Below are 20,236 nucleotides of genomic sequence, written 5' to 3' on the forward strand. Positions count from 1 at the left end.
TTGACACTGCCTTTGGTTTGGTCCACTTTTATTATAATAACAACCTGTATTACTGGGTATCAAATGAACAGCTTCAGCTAATTATCACTAGTCAGCTGACACTGAACTGTGTGTTACTGTTTTCAATGGCTGCTATCCATGTGTTAACGCTTGTACTGCAGAAATTATCAGGTGATATCTATCACAAACTGCATTTGTACCAATGACTACTAGAGCCAGATCAGTTTGTGTACACAGACCAATTTCTTTTCATTCTGGTCCCAAGGACCAAGTGAATTAAAGCAAGAACAGCAGCTGCTCTGAGCACCGTAACCCCACTCAGGAAGCTAAGGAACTCAGAGAAGAGAAACATCCCACAGAAAACATTTAATACACAGAGAAAAAGAAGATAAATATGATGTAATAAACTCCTTTACATCCACTACTGAGACAGAACATACCTCCTTGGCCATGTCAGTGTATTTCTGTTTTTCTTTTGGATCTAGAACAGACCACCAATCTGCCAAGATCTTGGTTGCGCCACGATTATCGAGGCGAGGGTGTTCTTTTCTCACAAGAGAGCGGTGTCGTTTGCAGAACAAGAGAAATGCATTCATTGGTCGGCGAGCTCGTTGCTCTGAGGACTCGTCATCTTCAGTCTCATCAGCATCCTGCTCTAAACCATCAGGGCCAAGGAGCGGCACCTGGCAGAACCGAAAGGGAAGGGGTGTGAACTCAGTTATCCACGTTTCTCACCAACATTCAGTGTGAATGAGGGAGAAGCACACAGATGCACACAGCTGTTTCCAAAGGCCATCTGTTCCATCCAGGAGACGCAGAGTTCTACATCAGACCTCCTCACCTGATAGTCCAAGGTTCATTCATGCTCTCTGCAAGACTTAAACTCTGACTTCCATGCAGATTTCTAAGCTGAGGAGCTTTCTCTAGTAACAGTTCTAAAGGGGCTGGAGGGAGGAGTTCATTCCTGCACCCTTCCTACAACCTGAAATCATCTCAGTGGGATGAGGCAAACAGAGCTACCTTGGACTTAAGTTATTTGTGTTTGCAACTGTAGAGCACACAGGGAGGAAAACGCACAGGTAACAGGTTTTTCCCCATCGCCTGCCATTCATTGCTCAGCCTGTGAGCTGTGCAGCACTGCAGCCACTGCACAGCTGCCCAGTCAGAAGGCAAATCTCAACAGAATACACTTCCAAAACATACTCTCTCCATTTACAGTCCAGTGTACCATTCCTACGAGGGATACGCCACAAAGGACTAGTTCTGACTGAATGAAACAAATTATTGCACGAGACAGAAAACCACCTCCTACCTAACAGCAACACTACTATTTTATACCACGCTGTGAATGTGACCCATAAGGTTAACAGAAAGCACTGTCAGAGTATCAGGCTCCTCCCTATCCTTATCAAGCTCACTCTCCCTTATTAGCACATGGCTCAAGGCAGTCTCCTCAGCACTGACTTCTTCATTCCTGCCTTAGGAAGGCATCAAGGAGATTCAGTTATGAATGCTACCCACATGATTGAAACATCACGTCTCCATAAGCAATTCCTACTTCTTGTTACAGAGGACAATTTTAACAACAGATCTGTGAGGTGCCACATGGCATGGGGTGGTGGTCCTTATGAAAACAGGATAAGGTCAGTGTCATTGAACAATACCAAAGTACCAAGTGTCAAACTGGAGACAGATTATTTCAGCTGTGCACTAAATACTCTAGAGGATAAGCTGAATTTCACATGCAAAGATAGCAAAAATTGTTGACAGCTCTTTTCTTCTTTTTACCCTTAAATCTTTGTCTTTTCCTAATCTTTAAAAAAAAGCACAAAAACTACTAGTTTGTTATGGCCTCAGAGCCACTACAAGCAGATACCAAGCACAGGCCAACGTCATGTCTAAAATAAACAACTAAAAAAACCACATCAAAACCCCACCTTGAGCAATCAAGATTGAGATGTGCAGCATGTTATTAAAACAACCCAGTTAAAACTCTTACAGTCTAACTCTAAAAATATTTGTCCATGACTTTAAAAGCATGATTGACAAGTCACTTTCTTGTGTCACTACTTGCCTTTACAGCTTTATGGGCACAGCATCACTTATTTTTCATTGTCTGTATTTGTTCACAGAAGAGAGCAAGACAATACAAACAAAAGAAAAAACACAGCTAGGGAGAATCTGACCCACCATTAACCATCTGTGGTCAAAGCATCCAATGAAATCTACCTTATCAATATCTTCCTCTTCTTCTTCCTCTTCTTCCTCTTCAGAGAAGTCAAGGAGTTTCTTGGCAAGCAGGGGATGCCACTGAAGACACTTCCTTTTTGGTCGCTTCCCAGTTCCTTCTCCTTCTGTCGAGTGATCCTTATTCCTACTACTGCCTTTCATTACTGTGACCTGTCATGCAAAAATATTGATAAGTTCAGAACAAACTCTCAGATATAAATGACCATCCAACCAGTGAAAAATATATGAAGCACTAATGCAAGACTCCTGGAAGTTTTTGGCAAGATACTAAACAGAGATTTATTCCAATTATCAACAAAAGGATGGATGTACCTTTTCCAATCTCAGCATTTCCACTTAATGCCTACATTAACTACCAACATACAACTTAAGAGCATAAAGTAAGGATGCTAGCCAGTCCAGCTCTCAAATGCGCTCCTGTCTGAAGCACTGCAAAGAAGCCCTCACACTTCACTACTCAAGTGAGAGGGAGACTCCACAGCTCTCCTGTACCTGTAACCACTGTAGCTTTTCATATTTTGCCACTGAAAATGTCAGGACATCCCTCTTTCTAGCAGTGGAACAGATCACCAGCCACTCATCCATTAATCATGCATTTATATATAGCAATGTTGATACAAAATCCCATGATACTATGAGCTAGGATTTCTCCAGTGTCATTAAAGGGTGCAATAGGGAAGGAAATCTGAGTCCTGGAGAGAAGTGATTTTTAAAACAAAAATTTGAAGCAAATAACCAGAAGTAGTTATGCTGACACTTCCAAAGTACTTAACAGAAAACAAAAACCACGTGCTGATCCAAGTGTACGCAGAAGATAAATCATATTTATTTACTCATCTATCTTGTCTGCATGTGTCCTTTTCTAGAATATACCTCAGAACTACTTCTCAGTAAAAACACAAGCTTAACACAACCCAACTACAAATTTAAGGGTTGACTTCAGAGATCTGCTACCCAAATAAGGGGCAAATAAATATATAAATAAATAAACCCAGCACATCACATCCAAGTACTGAAGCCCACAGCAAGCCAGCATTGCTGGCATACAGTCTGGTCCCCCACAGCCTTCTGTTTGTACTGTGTACTATCAATGGTAATCCTGACAGGAGCATGGCTGGCTTTCCAAGACAACACAAACATCTAAACAAACTGAGCCTGAAGAGCAGTTAGCCAGCCAGTTAACATCTTTACAAAGCCAACAAAAATTGATGAAGTTCTCACAGGGGCTTCTCACCGGCAGAATAAAGAAGCTGGGCTAAGTCCTGGTCCCACTGGCAAAGCCCGAAGAAGCTCTGCTGCTTCTGATTCTCAGAAGAAGGGCATGGAAAGAGGTCAAACTGCAAGACCACACTGCCTTTTAGGTTGCTGCTTTCTGGAAGATGCCTGGTACAACACTGATGTTTCAGCCTAAAGCACCTGCACTTACACTGCCTGCCCAAGCCATGGTGCCGCAGTTGGGGCAAATGTCTCATGAGAACCGTCTCACACAGTGAATACACCCCACACAGCCTCCAGCCATGCTTCTACATATCCCACCCATTTAGTGATCACTGTTTCTGGTTTTGGTTGATCTCTTCCAGGTGTGTTTCTTGTTGGTTAACTCACTGGCATTTTGGCAATATGCCCTTGTTTGTACCAGAAACTTGAGTAAGCAGCTGCTTCCTCTGCTGACTCCAACAGTGCAGAAAGCTGAAGGACCTTCAGACACTGCTTGCTGGAGGAAACAACTGAAGCCTGAAGGAAATAGGTCCAGATATATTAGGTTTTGCTAGCTCCTCTCCAATTGTCAGCAGATTGCAGCCTCCTACCAGTTAAGAAGGACCTGTAACTTCGTAGCAGCTTCCCATTAAGTTACACATGTTGCTATCGCCCATAATGTCACTTCAACCTGGAGGACATTTAAATTTTATTTCACAGCACCCATTCTCCTGTTCATTGTCTGTAACCCACTCCTGTTGGTTACAGCAAGTATTACATAGCACTTAATCATGCCCATTTCACCTAAACCATCTTTCGTGATTTGCAAAGCAGATCCAAATACACAAACAAAAAAGTGTGGAAAATCAAGCTGCAATCCAGTATCATAAAATGTATGTTTGAAACTGTTTTTATCCCATGTAACCTCTGCCACTGCACCGTGCTCCCCATCTGTCTCTCTTCCTAAAGCACTGGACCACCATTTGCTTTTGTTTGGGTATTTTCAGACATAAATCAACAAAGCTGAGGTAATGTTCAAGCAGGAACTTCAGCTCCTGTGGGTAGCAGTGATTTGTTCAGAGATTCAGAGTTTGCTAACAGACACAGATCTACCTGTTACTCTAGTCAATAAAGTATGTGGTCTATTTCTGAGCAGGATAATATGCTACAAGTACGATGGGGAGTCAGATACTCCAGCCCTTACCACTGACTTATGTAGGTGAGCTAATCACATGGCTTCTGCCTAAGTAGATGAGTATTACTGGCAACCTTCTACCTTGTTAGTGAGAAACTAAATTAATGTTTGAGTGCTCCAAGATCCTTCTCAGCTCAGCTGGAATCTCAGGGCTATTTCAACAACAGCACTGCCTTTAACTGGCACCTCTCTGCCTGCTGCCCTTAGAAAGATGAGCACAAGACTTAAGTGATCCCACAGTGTATCTTTTTCACATCTTCTCCGTCACTCGTGAGGCCCTGCCAATGCTCTATGCTGAGTTCAGCAAGGCAGCACAGACCCCAAGCACCAGCCACCTTGCAAATACTGAAGGGTCTCTCAGTATGTTACGCCTCTCCACTACAGCCCAGCTCACAAATGATTTTTGTTTTTCAAGTGCAGGTATTGAACACTCAGTTACCCCTAAAATAAATTAACCAAAGCTCACCACACATTAGTACTAAAACAGAAATGTATGCTCAGCTTCAGGAATTCAAGGTATGTTCATTAAGTTGTTTTCTTAAATTGTGAACTGTTTTACCCTACTACTTGTCACTCTGAAGCAGCAATTTCACTAAAAAAAGGGGCTTTTAAGGAAGAGAGGTTGTTATCGTACCAGCCAAACATGTATTTAGGAGAACCAAGACACAGAGTAAGTCAGATCTTGGATGTTATACAGGTATCATATATTCCAGAAACACACAGAGTCTCTTTGCTTCCACTTCAGAGTGAATCTCTGCAATGGCCAACTGACCCGACCCCACTGATGGAAGGACTGAGGCCAGACTGACTATTTAAAAGTTTACTTTAACTGCATGGCCTGAAGTCCCTCACCCCTTAAGTATGTCAGGCTCTATACTCTATCCTCTATGCCCTCTCCTCTTTCCTATAAAATAGGGGGTCATTCATAACATGAACACAAAATCATTTCAGCCCCTATTTCTTAATAAATCTGTGTTTCCAAATCCTTTTTCTGCATTTTGGCTTATTAAAATTTTCATAAGTTTTGATCTGTATTTCAGAAACTTTGTTTGGTGTTCACTTTTTGCTGATGCCTTTCTCAGTCATATATAGGATTGGCACAATGGAAAATGTTCTAATTCTCTATTACATCACATGGGACTTTTCCTCTTAAAAATGGATGCCAACATAGTGCGTTGTACTTGCTTTTCCTTTGGATTGCTTCATCTTCCATATTACTACACTCCCACTTTATGGGCATTTCTGTCATAACTGTTGATATTCACATACTCATATAATTATGAGAGAAGACCAAAAAGAATCCAGGCAAATGCAAAATACAGATAACATGGATACTTTCCTTCCTTCTGACAAAATGTGGCATAACTACTTAGACAAGACACTCCGTGGTCAAGTGAATACATGTATGATTAACTCACAGTAAAAGTTTTACTGGTATTATGTACTTATGGAATGGCAAAACATCAATGGAATCCATTTACCCGACTCTTAAGATTCTATTTATTTATCTGGCTTCTTTTTTTTTTCCTTGACACATTGTAAATAGCATGTTAGTTGCTTGTTTTGCATGAGAGACTGGAAAGTGGCAGATAGAAGCAAGCAAAAATAGCAGCTCCTTCTCTTACTTTCAGGGATCCCCAAGTGCTGGCAAGCATCCCTACTAGCAAGGATTTGAAGAAAGAGCTGGACTTGGACCGTACAAGAACTGAAGCACATTTGGCAATTAAAAAGCTCCAGAGAAAGCCACAGAACCAGTCGTGGGCAATCTCTGCAGGATTTGGGCTTAAAAGCAGAGAAGATACACAGCACCTGAAGTGCAAAGTTTGCAATAACTGGAATTTATGAACCATATCACACACACACACACACAAAAAAAGGTACTTTCTTCTACAGCATCAGTAAAAATATCATGTATCTTTTAAGGCAGATGTAATGGCTTTCAGAAGTTAGCAAGAGTAAAAATCATTAAAACCATCTAACTTTTAAGATTTTAAAAGTTACTTCTCAGCTTAAGGATGACAAAAAAGGTGACAGCCACTAGAGAGAAACTAGGAATATTTCAACAAGACAAGACAAAAAGTATGGACAGTTTTGCTTAAAATAAGCCACATATGCTTTATAACATCACCAGAGGACACCTGTCAAGGCTGACATTCATGATGCACTGACAGCAAGAGACACCTCCAGGGTGACATTCTACACCTACTTTTGTGCAGACACAGACCAAACATTACAGAAATATTACATGAGTAAAAAAGATAAAGTTGTTTGTTTTTTTTTTTTTATTCTGGCTGTCTTATTTCCTTTCTGGTCCTGGAAACATTAATCAAAGAATCACAGTTTTCTTAGATGTCTTATAAATATGTATACCTAACAGAGCTTCAGAAGAAAAAAAAAATTAAGATTTCTTAAGAAAAGAGCTGAATGGTGGAAGAGGGGGAGCAGGGGAGAAGACTGATTGCTTAGCTTTTTACTGCATGTGTTTCTATTTCAATTACACACTGTATGCAAGTCTTCATTTATTAAGTGTTCATTAACAACAAGTGTTGATTACATTTCGTAGCATTAAGTTTTGTTTTCCTCCTAGCTTACTCTGTTTCTTATAAAACCTTATATACACAGGTGACCAACTTCTGCAGTACTAATTTTGGGACCATCTCACTCCACTGTTGATCTGTCACTGAAAATGCTGCTTGGGCTGAACAAGGTGTGCTCACCAGGCATTCCCCAAACTACATCCACAAACACCAAAATCCTTATAAAGATCTTCAACAACAATGAAGCACTGAAGGGCACATGTAATACAGGCTAGAAAGAAATCCAAGACCTGCAAAAGCAGAATCCCAGAGATGTGAACTGTGACTGTGGTAGAAGCCCTGTTGGAAGGTTCTCCATGGAACACCGTCTGAACTTCAGCAACACTCGTCTTATTTCCATGAAGACAGGGGAAATGAATTTCTGCTTTCCTGTTACCTTAAAACCACATTTCCCGGAGCCCAGTTGGGCCCTCAGCTGACTCAGTGAAGATGAGTGGTACAAAGGAGCAAAGGGAGAGTTCCAAGTGGATTTCCCACACTTTCTGCTCTGTTTTACACTATCTAAATTCTCTACTAGTTCATAAAAACAAATACCAGAGGGAATAGAGGACTGAACTATGACACTAATAGCTTGGTGTTGTGGGAACTACTGAGTTAGTGACTTGAGCTTTTTCAACAAAGAAGCAGGAGATTGGGAAATGAGTTCGTGTTCTCGCAGGTCTAGTGAACTGAAGAGGTATTTGAATTTTCAAATAAAAATAAAAGGAGATTGCTGGCTGTGAAATACACCTACACAAACACAGAAAGTGTTTTATTAAAAAAATACATTTCTTTTAGCTCTGGAATAACCGAACCAGAATATTTCTATAATGTATGACAAAAACTAGTTGTCACTAATTGCTGACCAGTGAAAATACTCTTTTATTGTTTCACAGTGGAAAGCCATTAATGAGCTTTCTAATTTTCAGAGATGTTATGGTTTAATGGGGGACATGCTGAGACTCAATGGGGTCCTGTTTGCTAGTGGAGGTTTGGGATAGACTGTCAGCACAAGAAACACTTAGCAACACAGCCACAAGTCTTAGTTAATTTTTAATGACACACTCTTCCATCTTCATAAAGGATTTTAAACTGTTCCTTATTCTCAAACTCAGATCTGAGTTGCTTGCCTGCTTTATTCTCTAATCCATAAAATTAAACTCTACCATCATAAAAAGAATGTCAACAGCACTTTTTTTCATTTGGGTGTTGTTTGTTTTTTTTTAAGTGTCCCTTTCATACCTACCAAAAAGGAATAAAAGCAACACATAACGTAAGTCAATAGAGTTTCAACTTCACCTCTGCTGTTTCTCTGTTCATTTACACATGCACAAGAAATAAGATTTTCTTTGGTATTTTTTTTTAATGCAAAGAAATCAACCCGGTTTTTTCTAGTATGAAACTTTATGTTGAACAACTGTACTCAGTGTTAGCGTGGTATCAGGATGCTTTAACAAAAAAAAAAAAAAAAAGGAGGGGGGACAAATTTTTTACTAGTGTTCACTTTTCTTTTTTATGTGCATATCATTTAGGTTTGCTTTTGTTTAATACTGTCATAGTTAATACTGCAGAGCTATCAGTTTAATAATGATTTCTTGATTTTCTTTCTAGTTATCTTTTTTACCCTCTTCATTTATAGAAGACAACATGAAGAAATATGTTAAAATAGTATTTTAATTTGTAGGGAATTCTTCAGGGTTTAGGGACATCCTTATTAAAACAAGGGAAAGACAGGCAAACCCTGCCCACTACCAAATTGTCCTCAAAAGACACACTCATAAACTGGATCTTATCATTACAGTGCATGAATAAACTGATACAGAAACTAAAAAAAAAAAAAAGCCCCAAAACCCCCACCAAATCTCAGAATATATCTTGACTATCTATTGGGTTTTCCTTATGCCCCTGCCAGAGAACAAACCCACTTTCGTTACTTTACTCAGCCATGCCAGTATTTCAACCAACACTCTGCCTGAAACTGGGTATGTGACCCAACTTGGAAGTGCTACGTTATCTCCTGGAAAACCAAGTTAAGACTGCATCATGGTTTGTCTGCTAGCAAGTGTTTCCTGTGAGCAGGATCTTAAATCAGTGCTGGAAGGTACCAACTACCACAGCTGCAAAAACTGGCTCCTGGACCTGCAAAAATAGCCTTTACAAAGTGAGAAATAGTTTAGGAAGTTGTGTCAAGCTTTTATTTTCTACTATGCTTTCTCCTAGATAGATCTCTCAAAAAAAATCAGGACTTCATACACTCATTATTAATTTTAAAAATATAAAGTGACCAAACTTTCCAAATGGACTTGCTGAGGCCAGGCACAACAGGTTTGGCTCTATTTTGGGGCAAGCTTTTAATGAAACTTGTAGATTAAATGGCAAGCCACCAACCCCACAGGAAACGTTTACCCTCTTTGGGTAATGCAGTTTCTGTTGGGCAGAAACATATCACTTCCACATCAAAACAAAACAGTGAGTCCACTCAGAAACAACACACATACACACAACCCAAACACCTACTCAGCGAGTATTAAGGTTAGTATTAAAGGAGGGGGTACGGGAAACACACCGGCAATTCGGGAGCAGGAGGAAGCCCAGGTCAGGGCAAATGAGGAGGAAGAGGAGGTGGCATCAAAAAACATTGTTGCTACTCAGTGTTAACAGTGAGCGGTGCTGAGGCTGTGGCAAAGCAGCTGGTAACTGCACCATGGCACTGGTACCCAGGCAGGACAAAGGGGGGCTGAAAAGGAGAGCCTGGGGTGCTGGAGCCGGCATCTGTGCCATGGTCAGGCAGCCAGGGAGGTGTGGATGGGCAGGGGCTGTGGGGCAGCCTGGGGCAGGGCAACCTCCCAGCCTGCTGCCTCTTGGGCTGGCAGAGCCTGGGGCACAGCAAGGGAGTACGGGTGTGTGCCCAGCAGCTGGTGCCGCTCCCGGGGCACAGGGGGTACAGGTCCCACTGTCTGGCCAGGCATCACTCCCACCCCACTAACCTGTGGGCGAGAGGCTGGGCATGTTGGCTGTCTTAGGACTCCTGCACCAAAGTGCCAGCTCTGCACTCACATAAAGCCACCACTCAGCATTTCAGAAAGAGAGAAAGGGCAGTAAATACCTACTGTGCTAAGAGGAAAAGCCATGAATTTGGCAGCTCTGTTGAGCAATGCCCTCACAGGAGCCCTTCATGGGACAAGAGGAAAGCCAAGGGGGAGACCTCCCCAGAGCAAGCTCTCTGCACGCTCGGTGCTGGAGGACAGGGAGGATGCAGAGCAGAACCGAGCCTGGGCAGCAGGTAAAGGGGCTGGAGATGATTGCTTCCAAACTAGCTCCTGGCAGCCCAGAGGGTTCCAAACCAGCAGCCCTAGGGTGGGAGTAGGTTTAAGGGAGGGAAGTTTGCACCTACGGGTCGCCCTTTTAAAAGTAAACTTAGAAACACATCCCCAACAACAAGAAGCACACACCACAGAAATAAAACACCAGCCAATACACCTAAATGGTCTGTGTGCAATTTCGTCTGTGAAGTGATGTGCTGGTGCAGATTAAGGGGAAAGCTGCTCATCTCCCTTGTGCTGCACTGTGCAACTTGGATGGAAGAGTGTGCCATGCAGAAACAGGTCTGGGGGTGTAAATCACTAACATCTTTATTCAAACAGAAACATTAATTATCTCCAGACAGGAGCCTACAGAATCACTTGGAAAAAAAGCAACTGAATGAAGACACAGGTCTTAACTAAACCAGGCCTTTTATTTGCCTTGAATTTAACTTCAAGTAGGACATTTGCTATTGCAGGATTCATTTCAGCCTTCAGCAGCTACAGAGGCAGAAACAACAAAACCAAAAACATAGCAAGTCACAGGCTACAGCTACACTTACTTCACCAAATAAGACTCCAGTGACACACTCTGTTAGCCAAAATTTCTGGGTCATAAAGTGCAGAAGACAAATGTTTGTTAGGGTGAGAGCTGCCTTTCTGGCCACCAGATGCTAACCACCCCACATGCCAAACAACCACCACAGCAGGTCTGCCCACAGCCTTGTGCATCTCCAGGAAAAATCCACCTGGCTTATTAGCCTAGTGTTTTTCTTTTCCTGGAGCCCCTGGAGAGCAGGCTGGGGGGTTTCCTTGCTGCATGGTCTGTGCAACGCTAACACAAAGGAGCCACACAGTGGGAGCAGGGCAAGGCCCCCCACACACATAGGTGAGGTCACTCACTCAGGGGACGGACACACTGGAACCTCTGCACTACCAAACCTGTCTCTGCTCCAAGGTGAAGGAGATGTAATCCACATAGCCTGAAAACTTTGACATCCTTTTGCTTCAAAGCACATCTCCTTTTGCTTCTACATCTGCTGCCACAACAGGAGAGAGTGCCAAGAAACCCGGGAAGGTGAGGAGAATAAAATGCCTGAAATTCAAAACACAGAGGAGGCAGAGCCCAATCTACTTCACCATGCTTCCTCCCACGGAGAGAGGGGAAAATGACAACACCGGCTACAAAAGCCCTCTGCTGACACCAGAGCAATTTATCAACAGAGCACTTTTCCTTACTGAGCACAGGGTAGTGTGAAATGCAACCACCTCTCAGACAGGAGATGAGTGCTTGTCTGCAGAGCATCACAGACCACTGCAGCAGCACAATCCAAAAAACTACTGAGTTTTAGCAAGTCAGAGATGAGAAAGCACACCCTGAAAAATTTCCTTTGTGCTCCTGTGTGAGCTAGACTACCTGAGCTTGCATAGGGAGCAGTTTTTCTAGAAAGACAGTTGTCAAGTTCTGCTTTTTTGTTATTATTTTAATGTCACGATAGGAAAATCTTTGTGATGCGTCAACAGGATCACCAGGAGTTCCCTCTATCTTTTGCAAATCACTAAACAGTAATCTCAGTATAAAGAGCCCTAGAGCCAGTGAGCTCACAGGTGAGATGGCCACAGGAAATGCTTAATGTTCAGTGCATGGGCACTCCCATCAGATCATTCCCAGGAGGGCATCTGCAGTTCAGCAACAGCTTCCTCACTGAAAGGCCAATTGGGTAAGAACTCAAATTGGAATTGTATGTGAACAAGGATGGCCCAGAGTTCTGCTCACAGCCTTCAGAGGATGAGACCCTCTGAATGGGGAGGGGGGGGGAATCAATATTCTTGACTTGCCACCCTCAAAACTCCATTTTTATCTTGGATTAGTAAGCAGTAGGCTACTAATTAGTAGACTGCTGTAGGGTCCAGTCATGGCAGAAACACAGCCGAGTGCTTTTGCATAGCGCAGAGCAGCACAAAAGAGATGTTCCTGCAGCAGACATCGCAGGGTGAGCACAGTTGAATGGGAAAATTGTTCAGCTCTCCTTTTCACCTCTTGTTGATTGTGTCCTGGCGAGTTCTGCAAAGCCGGACAATGCAGCTGTATCCATCGCTACTGTACTCCATTCTAAGGTTTACCACGTGCACAACGAAGCTTTCATAATAAAATTCACTTATAATTACTACCAGTGTCAGGGGAACCATATACAGCTGTATGAGCAAATGAAAGAACTACTCCCTTAATACATATTTAATAGGCCATAAAATATCTTTGCACAACCCAGTATTATACTTTGTTTTCTTCTGCCCTTTGCAACTCAAGTGCAATAGGCCACGACAGTTTGCCTAAACATCCCCTCAAACAGCTACTACCCACTGCTCCTATGGAAGATCCACCAAATTAATGGCTACAGACAGTATTTACTCAGCTTTGCACATCTTCATTATAAAACTCATTAATCATGGTAACGTAACTCTTATGCATCTCAGAAACAACAATAAGAAGGGTACACAAAAATTTCAAATAAAATGGCCTTGAGCAATGTTCACTAACAGAAACTGACTTGATAACAAACTCCTAGCTACTAAAACATTTTCTGCAGAATCAAATTGTCACAATCATCTCCCACCCTCTCCCCCTACCAAGAGATAAAGAGTTTAAAGTCAAGAATTAGTGCAAAGTGAACCCCTGGGGGTCTGTTCCCTGCCTGAACCCCTCCCTACCAGACTCTTATTTTCCAAGCTGTTGACCATATTAAAGCAGCAACAATTTTCCAAAATATATTGTAACTCAAACCAGGATAACCAAAAAGGTAAACAAAATGCCAAGGCGGAGCAAAATGTTGTTTAAAAAAAAAAAAGCCATAAATCTCTTCTCCCAAGTAACAAGATGGTCTCAAGATGCACCAAGGGAGATTTGGATCAGACAGAAGAAAAACATTTTCCCACCAGAAGGGTAGTCAAGCATAGGGATAGGGATCTGGTTGAGTCACCATCCCAGGAGGTCTTTTCAAAGACATGCAGATATGGCACTTAGGGACATGGCTCGGAGGTGCACTTGGCAAGTGCAATGTCAATGGTTGGACTCAATGATCTTCAATGTCTTTTCCAACCTAAAGCAAGTGGAAGCCAAACTACATTGCACACACTTATCAATTACAAATCTTCTTTCTAAAGGCAGCATTTTAAGCATCAGGAATGGGTTTTTAATGCAGACTAGATTCCTTAGTGCAGTGGTTTAATTTGATCACAGAAGGAGACACAGCTAAAAACTTTAATTGTGTTTTTGGAACCACCACCCTCTCTCAGAACTATGTAGATCTACATAAAAACCTTTGGGTCTATCAAAATTTGTAATGATTTTGAAAGCAGACGTAGTCTCAATACACAACTTTCAAGTGCCATCTAGTGGTTATTTTCTTTTTTATTACAATTTGGTATTTAAAGGAAACTCCATGTTTTTAAAATTTTTCAAAACTTTCTTCTATTACTTATTATTATTTTATTTTGCGACTCTTGACCATGCAGTGGTAAGTAGATGCTTAAATTAAACCTAAGTTTAAGCATTTTGTTTAACTGAATTTGGGCCAGAAAACAGACGATTTCAAGACTAAGGAATTAAAAGAAAAACGGGAAAAAAATTATCCATCTTATCCAGAGAAACAAAACAAGTCATAAATGTCAGCTCACTATTTAGAGGTTTTTCAGTACAACTTAATGACTTCTTATCAGGAGAAAATTCTGTCTTGTTAAAAGTCTGTAAATAATTAGGGCCTCAACTGAACATAATGAGAAAATCCTGGAGAATAAAGCATGTTCTAAACATTCCTCACATGGAATAAACCCAAAAATCCACAGTGCCATATCAACAGGCTTCTGTTTCACACTCATCCCAACCTGTAATCTTATGCAGGCCCAAAACTTTGATACTCAGCTAGGTTTCGTGACTTAACATGTTACCCTCATAATGGGAACATTTACTTCTTGTCTATATCCTCTCATTCCAAGTATTAGGAATTGGGCTCACACTAGGCATCCCCAAAAATTGCCAAATGTGCACATGCAACGGTGTGCCCAAGAAGGCATCAAACCTGCAGTCCATATCACGAAGACAACCTGTGTGAAACATGCAGAGCATATCAAATCCTGAATTTAACGTGCATGGAAAGACACATATGTGCTTCCAGCTCCATCTGGAAATTACTAGACACAAATATGGAAGTCTGTGCCTGGTAACCAACCAACCAATGAAAATACCTGGGCTTCCTTACAATGAATCTCTGAGAGCCTAAAAGGAAGATGGTTCTATTTCTATAACATACTTTCAGAGAGCTACAGTAATATGCATATAATTTTGTGCCTACCTATGCCTATAGAAAAGTATTAGAACACAGAGTTTGAGACAGAGCCAAAGTTAAGAACACCCCATTACCAAACATCATCTTTAGTATTTTTCTACTGCAAGACTTGTTAGCTACCTTGCTCTGGCAGAATCACATTCTCTGGGGGAAAAAAAGTTATAAAAGTGCTTAGCTCTTATTCATTCTGGCTTGATTTAAAAGCACTTTAATAAAGGTGGGAGCATTGCTATCTTCCTAATATTTGCAGTTAGGAAAGAGTCTGAGAGAGATGAAAAATCTTGAAAAAAAAGTCAGAAATAAATTCATGGTCAAACTGGGAAGCGAGTTTGTAACTCTGATCCCAGCCCCTGCTCCCTTCTGCTGTCTCTCCCTTCCAGAAGGTGAAGAAACAGAAAACTTTCACATTCAGCAATCTTTTTTGTGTGCTTGCTACATGGGTAATCAGAGAGACATTACACGTGCCCAGTGAGGCACACTTAAGATCCACCTCCATTAGGCCTCCATGGAGCTGCAGAACTCAGACGATGAATTGGAAGTGCAGCACATTGTCCCTGTGCAGCCTTTGCTGCTGCCCTTGCCCCGAACAGCCTGTGCCATCCCCTCCCAGGAGTGAGTGTCCCATGTGTGGCACAGCCTCATCCAGCTGGATGCATCATCCCACCAGGACACCGGCAGCAAGGAGTTTGCTGGGCAACCTGTGCCGACAAAACACTGCAGTGGACAAAACCGTAAGCACCTCATTTTAGACCTGAGTGCTGTCTCCCATTAGTAATGCATTTAAGCCCTTAAACACACCGTGGAACCTGCCTATCTGATTTGGTGGTTATCCAACATCCTCAGTGTAATAATCCATGTACAGGTCCTGGGAACCCTATAGGATAGTGAAACTACCTCTGGGTGATTATATAAAAAGCAATGCAAAGATCTGGAGATGCAGGAAATCACAAAGCTGCCCCTGAACACAAGAATAGGGCATACACAATGCCAGAAAGAATAAAAAAACCTACATAGCACACAGATAAGAGAAAATAAACAATGTTACTAAAAACGTTCCTCAGAAGGCAGAATGTTATCTTATTTCACATATAGCCTCAATAAGGCAGCCTCAGCTACTCAGAACATTAAACTCCCCTTTAAACACCTATTGAAATAATAAATGTAATTTAAAGTCCCACAGTTCCATTAGCTCATTGCCTAAATTGTTGCACTCAACTATTCAGGTAATCCATTAAAAAGGAAGGGAAGTTTGGCCTACGTGTCTGCCAGTTCTTTTTAGGATAAGAGTATTTTGTATATTCCCTCAGACGTGCCCCCTCTAAGAGCCCATACATTAAAATGATCTGAGCCAGGTTAGCAAAGCAGTTCCCCCAGAATGCCACATGACACCAAGCCTAAGTTTACTGCTTTTTTTGTAGGTGACATGTAAGCAAAAATTCTGCATGGAGATTTAAAGTACTTCATTTGATGGAAAAGGTCTAAAGGTCAAACACACACAGCTTACAAAATTGAGGAAAAAAATTTTACTTTCATAACGTAATTTTAAAAACTGCTTTAATTGAGAACTATATATACAGCACCATGAGTTAAAAAATCCTGTATAATGGCAAACAATGTCCATAAGTGTGTAACTAAGTAGACTCATCTTTCATAGATGGCAATTCATTATAGCCACATTCTCCTGAAGCCCAATGGACGCTGAGTAGGAAAGATTTCAAATTCCTGGAAGAAAACAAGCTACCAAAAAAATCTGTTCATTGCCATAGCTTTATGGTGTTAAGACATTTCAGAGTTTTTCCCTAACAACCTCTCTCCCAAACAAGCTTCGAACTAAGCCACCAAAAGTAAGCAGGGCTGTAGACAATGCTCCCATTCTCAAGCCATATGCATGCTCACTAACATTGCAAAAATGCATCACCACCTCGAGTTCTGCTGAACATAACAGTCCCTTTTAAGAAGAAAGAGACTTGGCTGATTTCTAATTCATGGAAAGACAATCACATGATTCAGCAATGTCCACTTCAAAAGATCCAAAGCTAAAAATGTGACATGAGCTGCATGTGAAGGATTTTGGACAAATATTTTTGCTTCATTCCCCTTAAAACTAGACAATAAAATTATTAATTTTCATGCACTTACAAACCATTATATCATGAAAAGGGAAATATTAAATACAAAATTCATAGCACCTGGGGGTCTCTAGTCCTGTTCAAGACAGGACTAGCTTCAAAGCTGGATCACACTGCTCAGGAGCCTGCCCAGGGATCAAGAACCTACTACCTCTTCTGGTACCTGCTCAACCACTCTCACAATGGAGGAAATTTTTCCTTGTGCTCAAACAGAATTTCCCCAGCTGCACCTAGTGACTGTCACCTCCTCCCTACCCTTTCACTAAGCACTGCTAAGAGGAGTCTAGCTCCCTCTTCTTCATAATTGTCCTACAGACAGTTGGGAGTCAACTGGAGCCTCCCTGCAGGCTTATCAGTTACAACACAACCAGCTCTCGCAGCCTATCCTTGTACGCCACGTGCTCCAAACCGAGCCACCCCAGTGGTCCTCACCTGAGCTCCCTCCAGTCTCCCTGCATGGGTGTTCAGTCTCAGAGGTGCATAGCAGGAAAACCCTTCTCTCAACCTGCTGCCTACACTCCTGCTCACACAGTCCAGCCAAAAGTTTGCTTTTGTGGCTATAAGGTCTTGCTGTCGAGGTCTATAAACTTACTGCCCGTCAGGATCACCAGGTCTTCTCTGCAAAGCTGTTTTCTGCCCTTTTTTTTGTTAATCTTCTCAAGTTCCTGTTAGCCCCCTCCAGCTTCCTCAAGTCCTTTTGAAAGGCAGCTCCTGTATATCCAGTACTTCACCAGTTTGGTGTAACCTTTGATTTGCTGAGGGTGCACTCCAACTAGTCATTTGTATCATTAATGAATATATTAAAACACTGGCACCAGTATCAGTCCCCAAGGAATACCACCAGTAACTCTCTGCCAGTTCAATGATGAACCACTGGCTCAGCCACTTTTTCAAACACTGTGCAATCAATCTAACAATCCAGCCAGCTGGAATTCAGTTTGGTTTCAGGGATGCTAAATGAAGTGTCAAAAGCCTTGGTATCATCGAAGTAAACAAAGTCCTCTGCTCTCCCCCTGTCCACAGCATTTTGTTTCCATCACTTCTTCACAGTGAGGAACAATTTGCCCATGGTAAATTCATGTTTGGCTGTTCCATGTCCCCTTCTTGTCTCTCATGTGCCTAGAAATGACTGCCATGAGGACCAGTGCTGCAGTCCTACCACTGACTGAGTTGAGGTCAGCCAGCCTGCTGTCTCCCAGATATTTCTTTGTGCTTTAGAGCACAAGTAAACACCTCAGGGTCTGATTTATTCTGCCTGCATGATCCATGAGAATGATGACACTATTTCATTTGACCTGTGGTAACCTGAGATTACAACCATGCTACCATATTTGCCAGCAATTCCAAATGCAGAAGAGCTGGAAATACTGGTACCTGGAGAACAGGTACCACAGCTTGTTTTTCTCAACCCCTCCTGTTTTCTTTCAGGAAGCTACCCAATACTACAAACCCCAGTTTGCAAGCCCCTCTTCCCCACTTAAAAAAAATAATTTAAAAATCCATGATATTTAAACATTACATGGTATTTTCATTGCATTTGGAAATGTAAGTCTAATTTAGTCCAAGCTTTCCTTCATATTCTAATTTTTTAAGAAGTTTGTTTTTCAGTAGGGGGAAGAACATGAAGTCACAGTGATTCTGAGGCAAGCCCCAAAAAACTTCAGTGAGCAAGACAGCAATAGTAGTGAGTTTCCTTGTCAAGTAATGTGTGTCATTTAAGAATATAAGAGCATGCGGCATCTAACGAAAAAAATCTAAAATCCAGATGTTTGATACTCTCAGGGGTCTGCAGCAGACAGGCCAGTTGAGAAGTCTGCTGTTCTAGGCTCAACAGTCCAAACAAAAGTAAGGCTTCCCTGAAAGTTCAGGTCAGGTCCATGATGAGCTGGTAAGCAACTGCACAGACAACACCCCATGATTTGTTCATAAAACCTTACTGGAAACAGCGAAGATGCCCAAGGACTTTGGTAAGCTTGGACAGGACTTTCCGATTCAAATTTTAAAATAACTTAACTTGCTCAGTTTGCCCTGGTTTGCAGGCCTTTTAAATACTCCAGAACTGCTATAGGATGCATTAATTTGGCAGCAATCTCTGGGATACATGGCTCTTTCAAAAGCCTTAAGTGTTGACACAAAGGATCTCACTGCAAGAGACTGGTCAGCCCACTGGAAGAATCAAACACTTAAAATCAGCTGAGACAGTTCCTTCTATGAGTAGTCCAGGTTTGCACTGAAATCTCCACAGGAAGCAAGAGGAGGTTTTTCTTTTCTTTTTAAAGAGATTTTAAGTGGAGGGGTACTTTGGAACACAAAAAACCCTCTCAAACATGGCTGTGGATCCTTGCTTATTAAATGCTGGGCTCTTAATGAAGCCCTCTCAGAATGGGTGAATTTCATGGGTATGTGAACTCAAACACATTCCGTTCATTAAGCAGTAACTCAGAAACCTCCATCTCTGAAATACTGAGTGGTCCTTTGTCTTTATCTTCTGATGCCCATTCACAATGCAACGCAACTCACAAAGCTGGACCCTTTATATCATCTAATAAACTGAGATCTTAAAAAAAAAAAGTCTCAGTTAAAAAAAAACCCCTCTTAAAATACGAGCCAACAAGCCACAACTCATTTAGGCTCTCATCCCTCTCAAAAAATTATCTCCATGTATATCCAACATTTTCAAAAGACTGGGGAAACAGGTGGGTTTCTCCTGAATACTCTGGGTACGGTGATGGCAGGCTACTGTGGACAAGTAAATACTCGTTATGCAGTTTACTGTTCCTTGTGCTCCTGCGAGAGTACATCCTACCACCTATGCCATGGTCATTATGCATGACCTGAGTTCCTCTGCTGACACAAACTGCAATGTTGTGACAAAGGAAAGAATCAGACTTAATTCTGGATGTGCCAGCTTATTTGATCGCTCCTACCTTCTTCATGCTACTGTATGAACTCAGCGGGGAGACACCTTTCGTTTAATGGACTCTAAAAGGACATTTCTTCCCCCCATTAACACAGTCCTGAATTCTTCATGTTTGGGAAATGCTACAGCATCTTCATGAAGTTACAAGTTATACTGCGGACAGCTTAAAAATGTCCTCCTGATTGGAAAGTTTTTCTCTGGAACATGAAAAGTGGAAGAGTGAACTGACACCTCTGTGCTTCGACATCTTTTCTGTTTTCTTTGCATCAGATTAAATGACTCCTCCCAGTCGTAATGACTAAAACTGAATTTGTGAAAACTGGC

General features: G+C 41.8%; 1 protein-coding gene across 11 annotated transcripts in view; it reads right to left on the bottom strand.

Annotated features, from left to right (window-relative positions):
* The window catches only part of BBX (BBX high mobility group box domain containing), a 152,021-nt gene that overhangs the window by 69,674 nt on the left and 62,111 nt on the right, over positions 1-20,236 (bottom strand). For 9 of the 11 annotated variants that reach the window (XM_050331551.1, XM_050331550.1, XM_050331554.1 and 6 more), the window contains 2 exons: positions 2,230-2,400; positions 441-683 (listed from right to left, as the gene is read on the bottom strand). In XM_050331551.1, coding sequence (XP_050187508.1) covers positions 441-683; positions 2,230-2,391 — 405 coding nt within the window. In that variant the 5' untranslated portion in view covers positions 2,392-2,400. The remainder of the gene's footprint in view (positions 1-440; positions 684-2,229; positions 2,401-20,236) is intronic. The other 2 variants (XM_050331553.1, XM_050331558.1) reach the window with 2 other exon arrangements.

The sequence above is a fragment of the Myiozetetes cayanensis genome, unplaced genomic scaffold (genome assembly GCF_022539395.1).
Source record: "Myiozetetes cayanensis isolate MyiCay16 unplaced genomic scaffold, myiCay2020 scf5-8, whole genome shotgun sequence".
In the NCBI taxonomy this organism is placed as follows: Eukaryota; Metazoa; Chordata; class Aves; order Passeriformes; family Tyrannidae; genus Myiozetetes; species Myiozetetes cayanensis.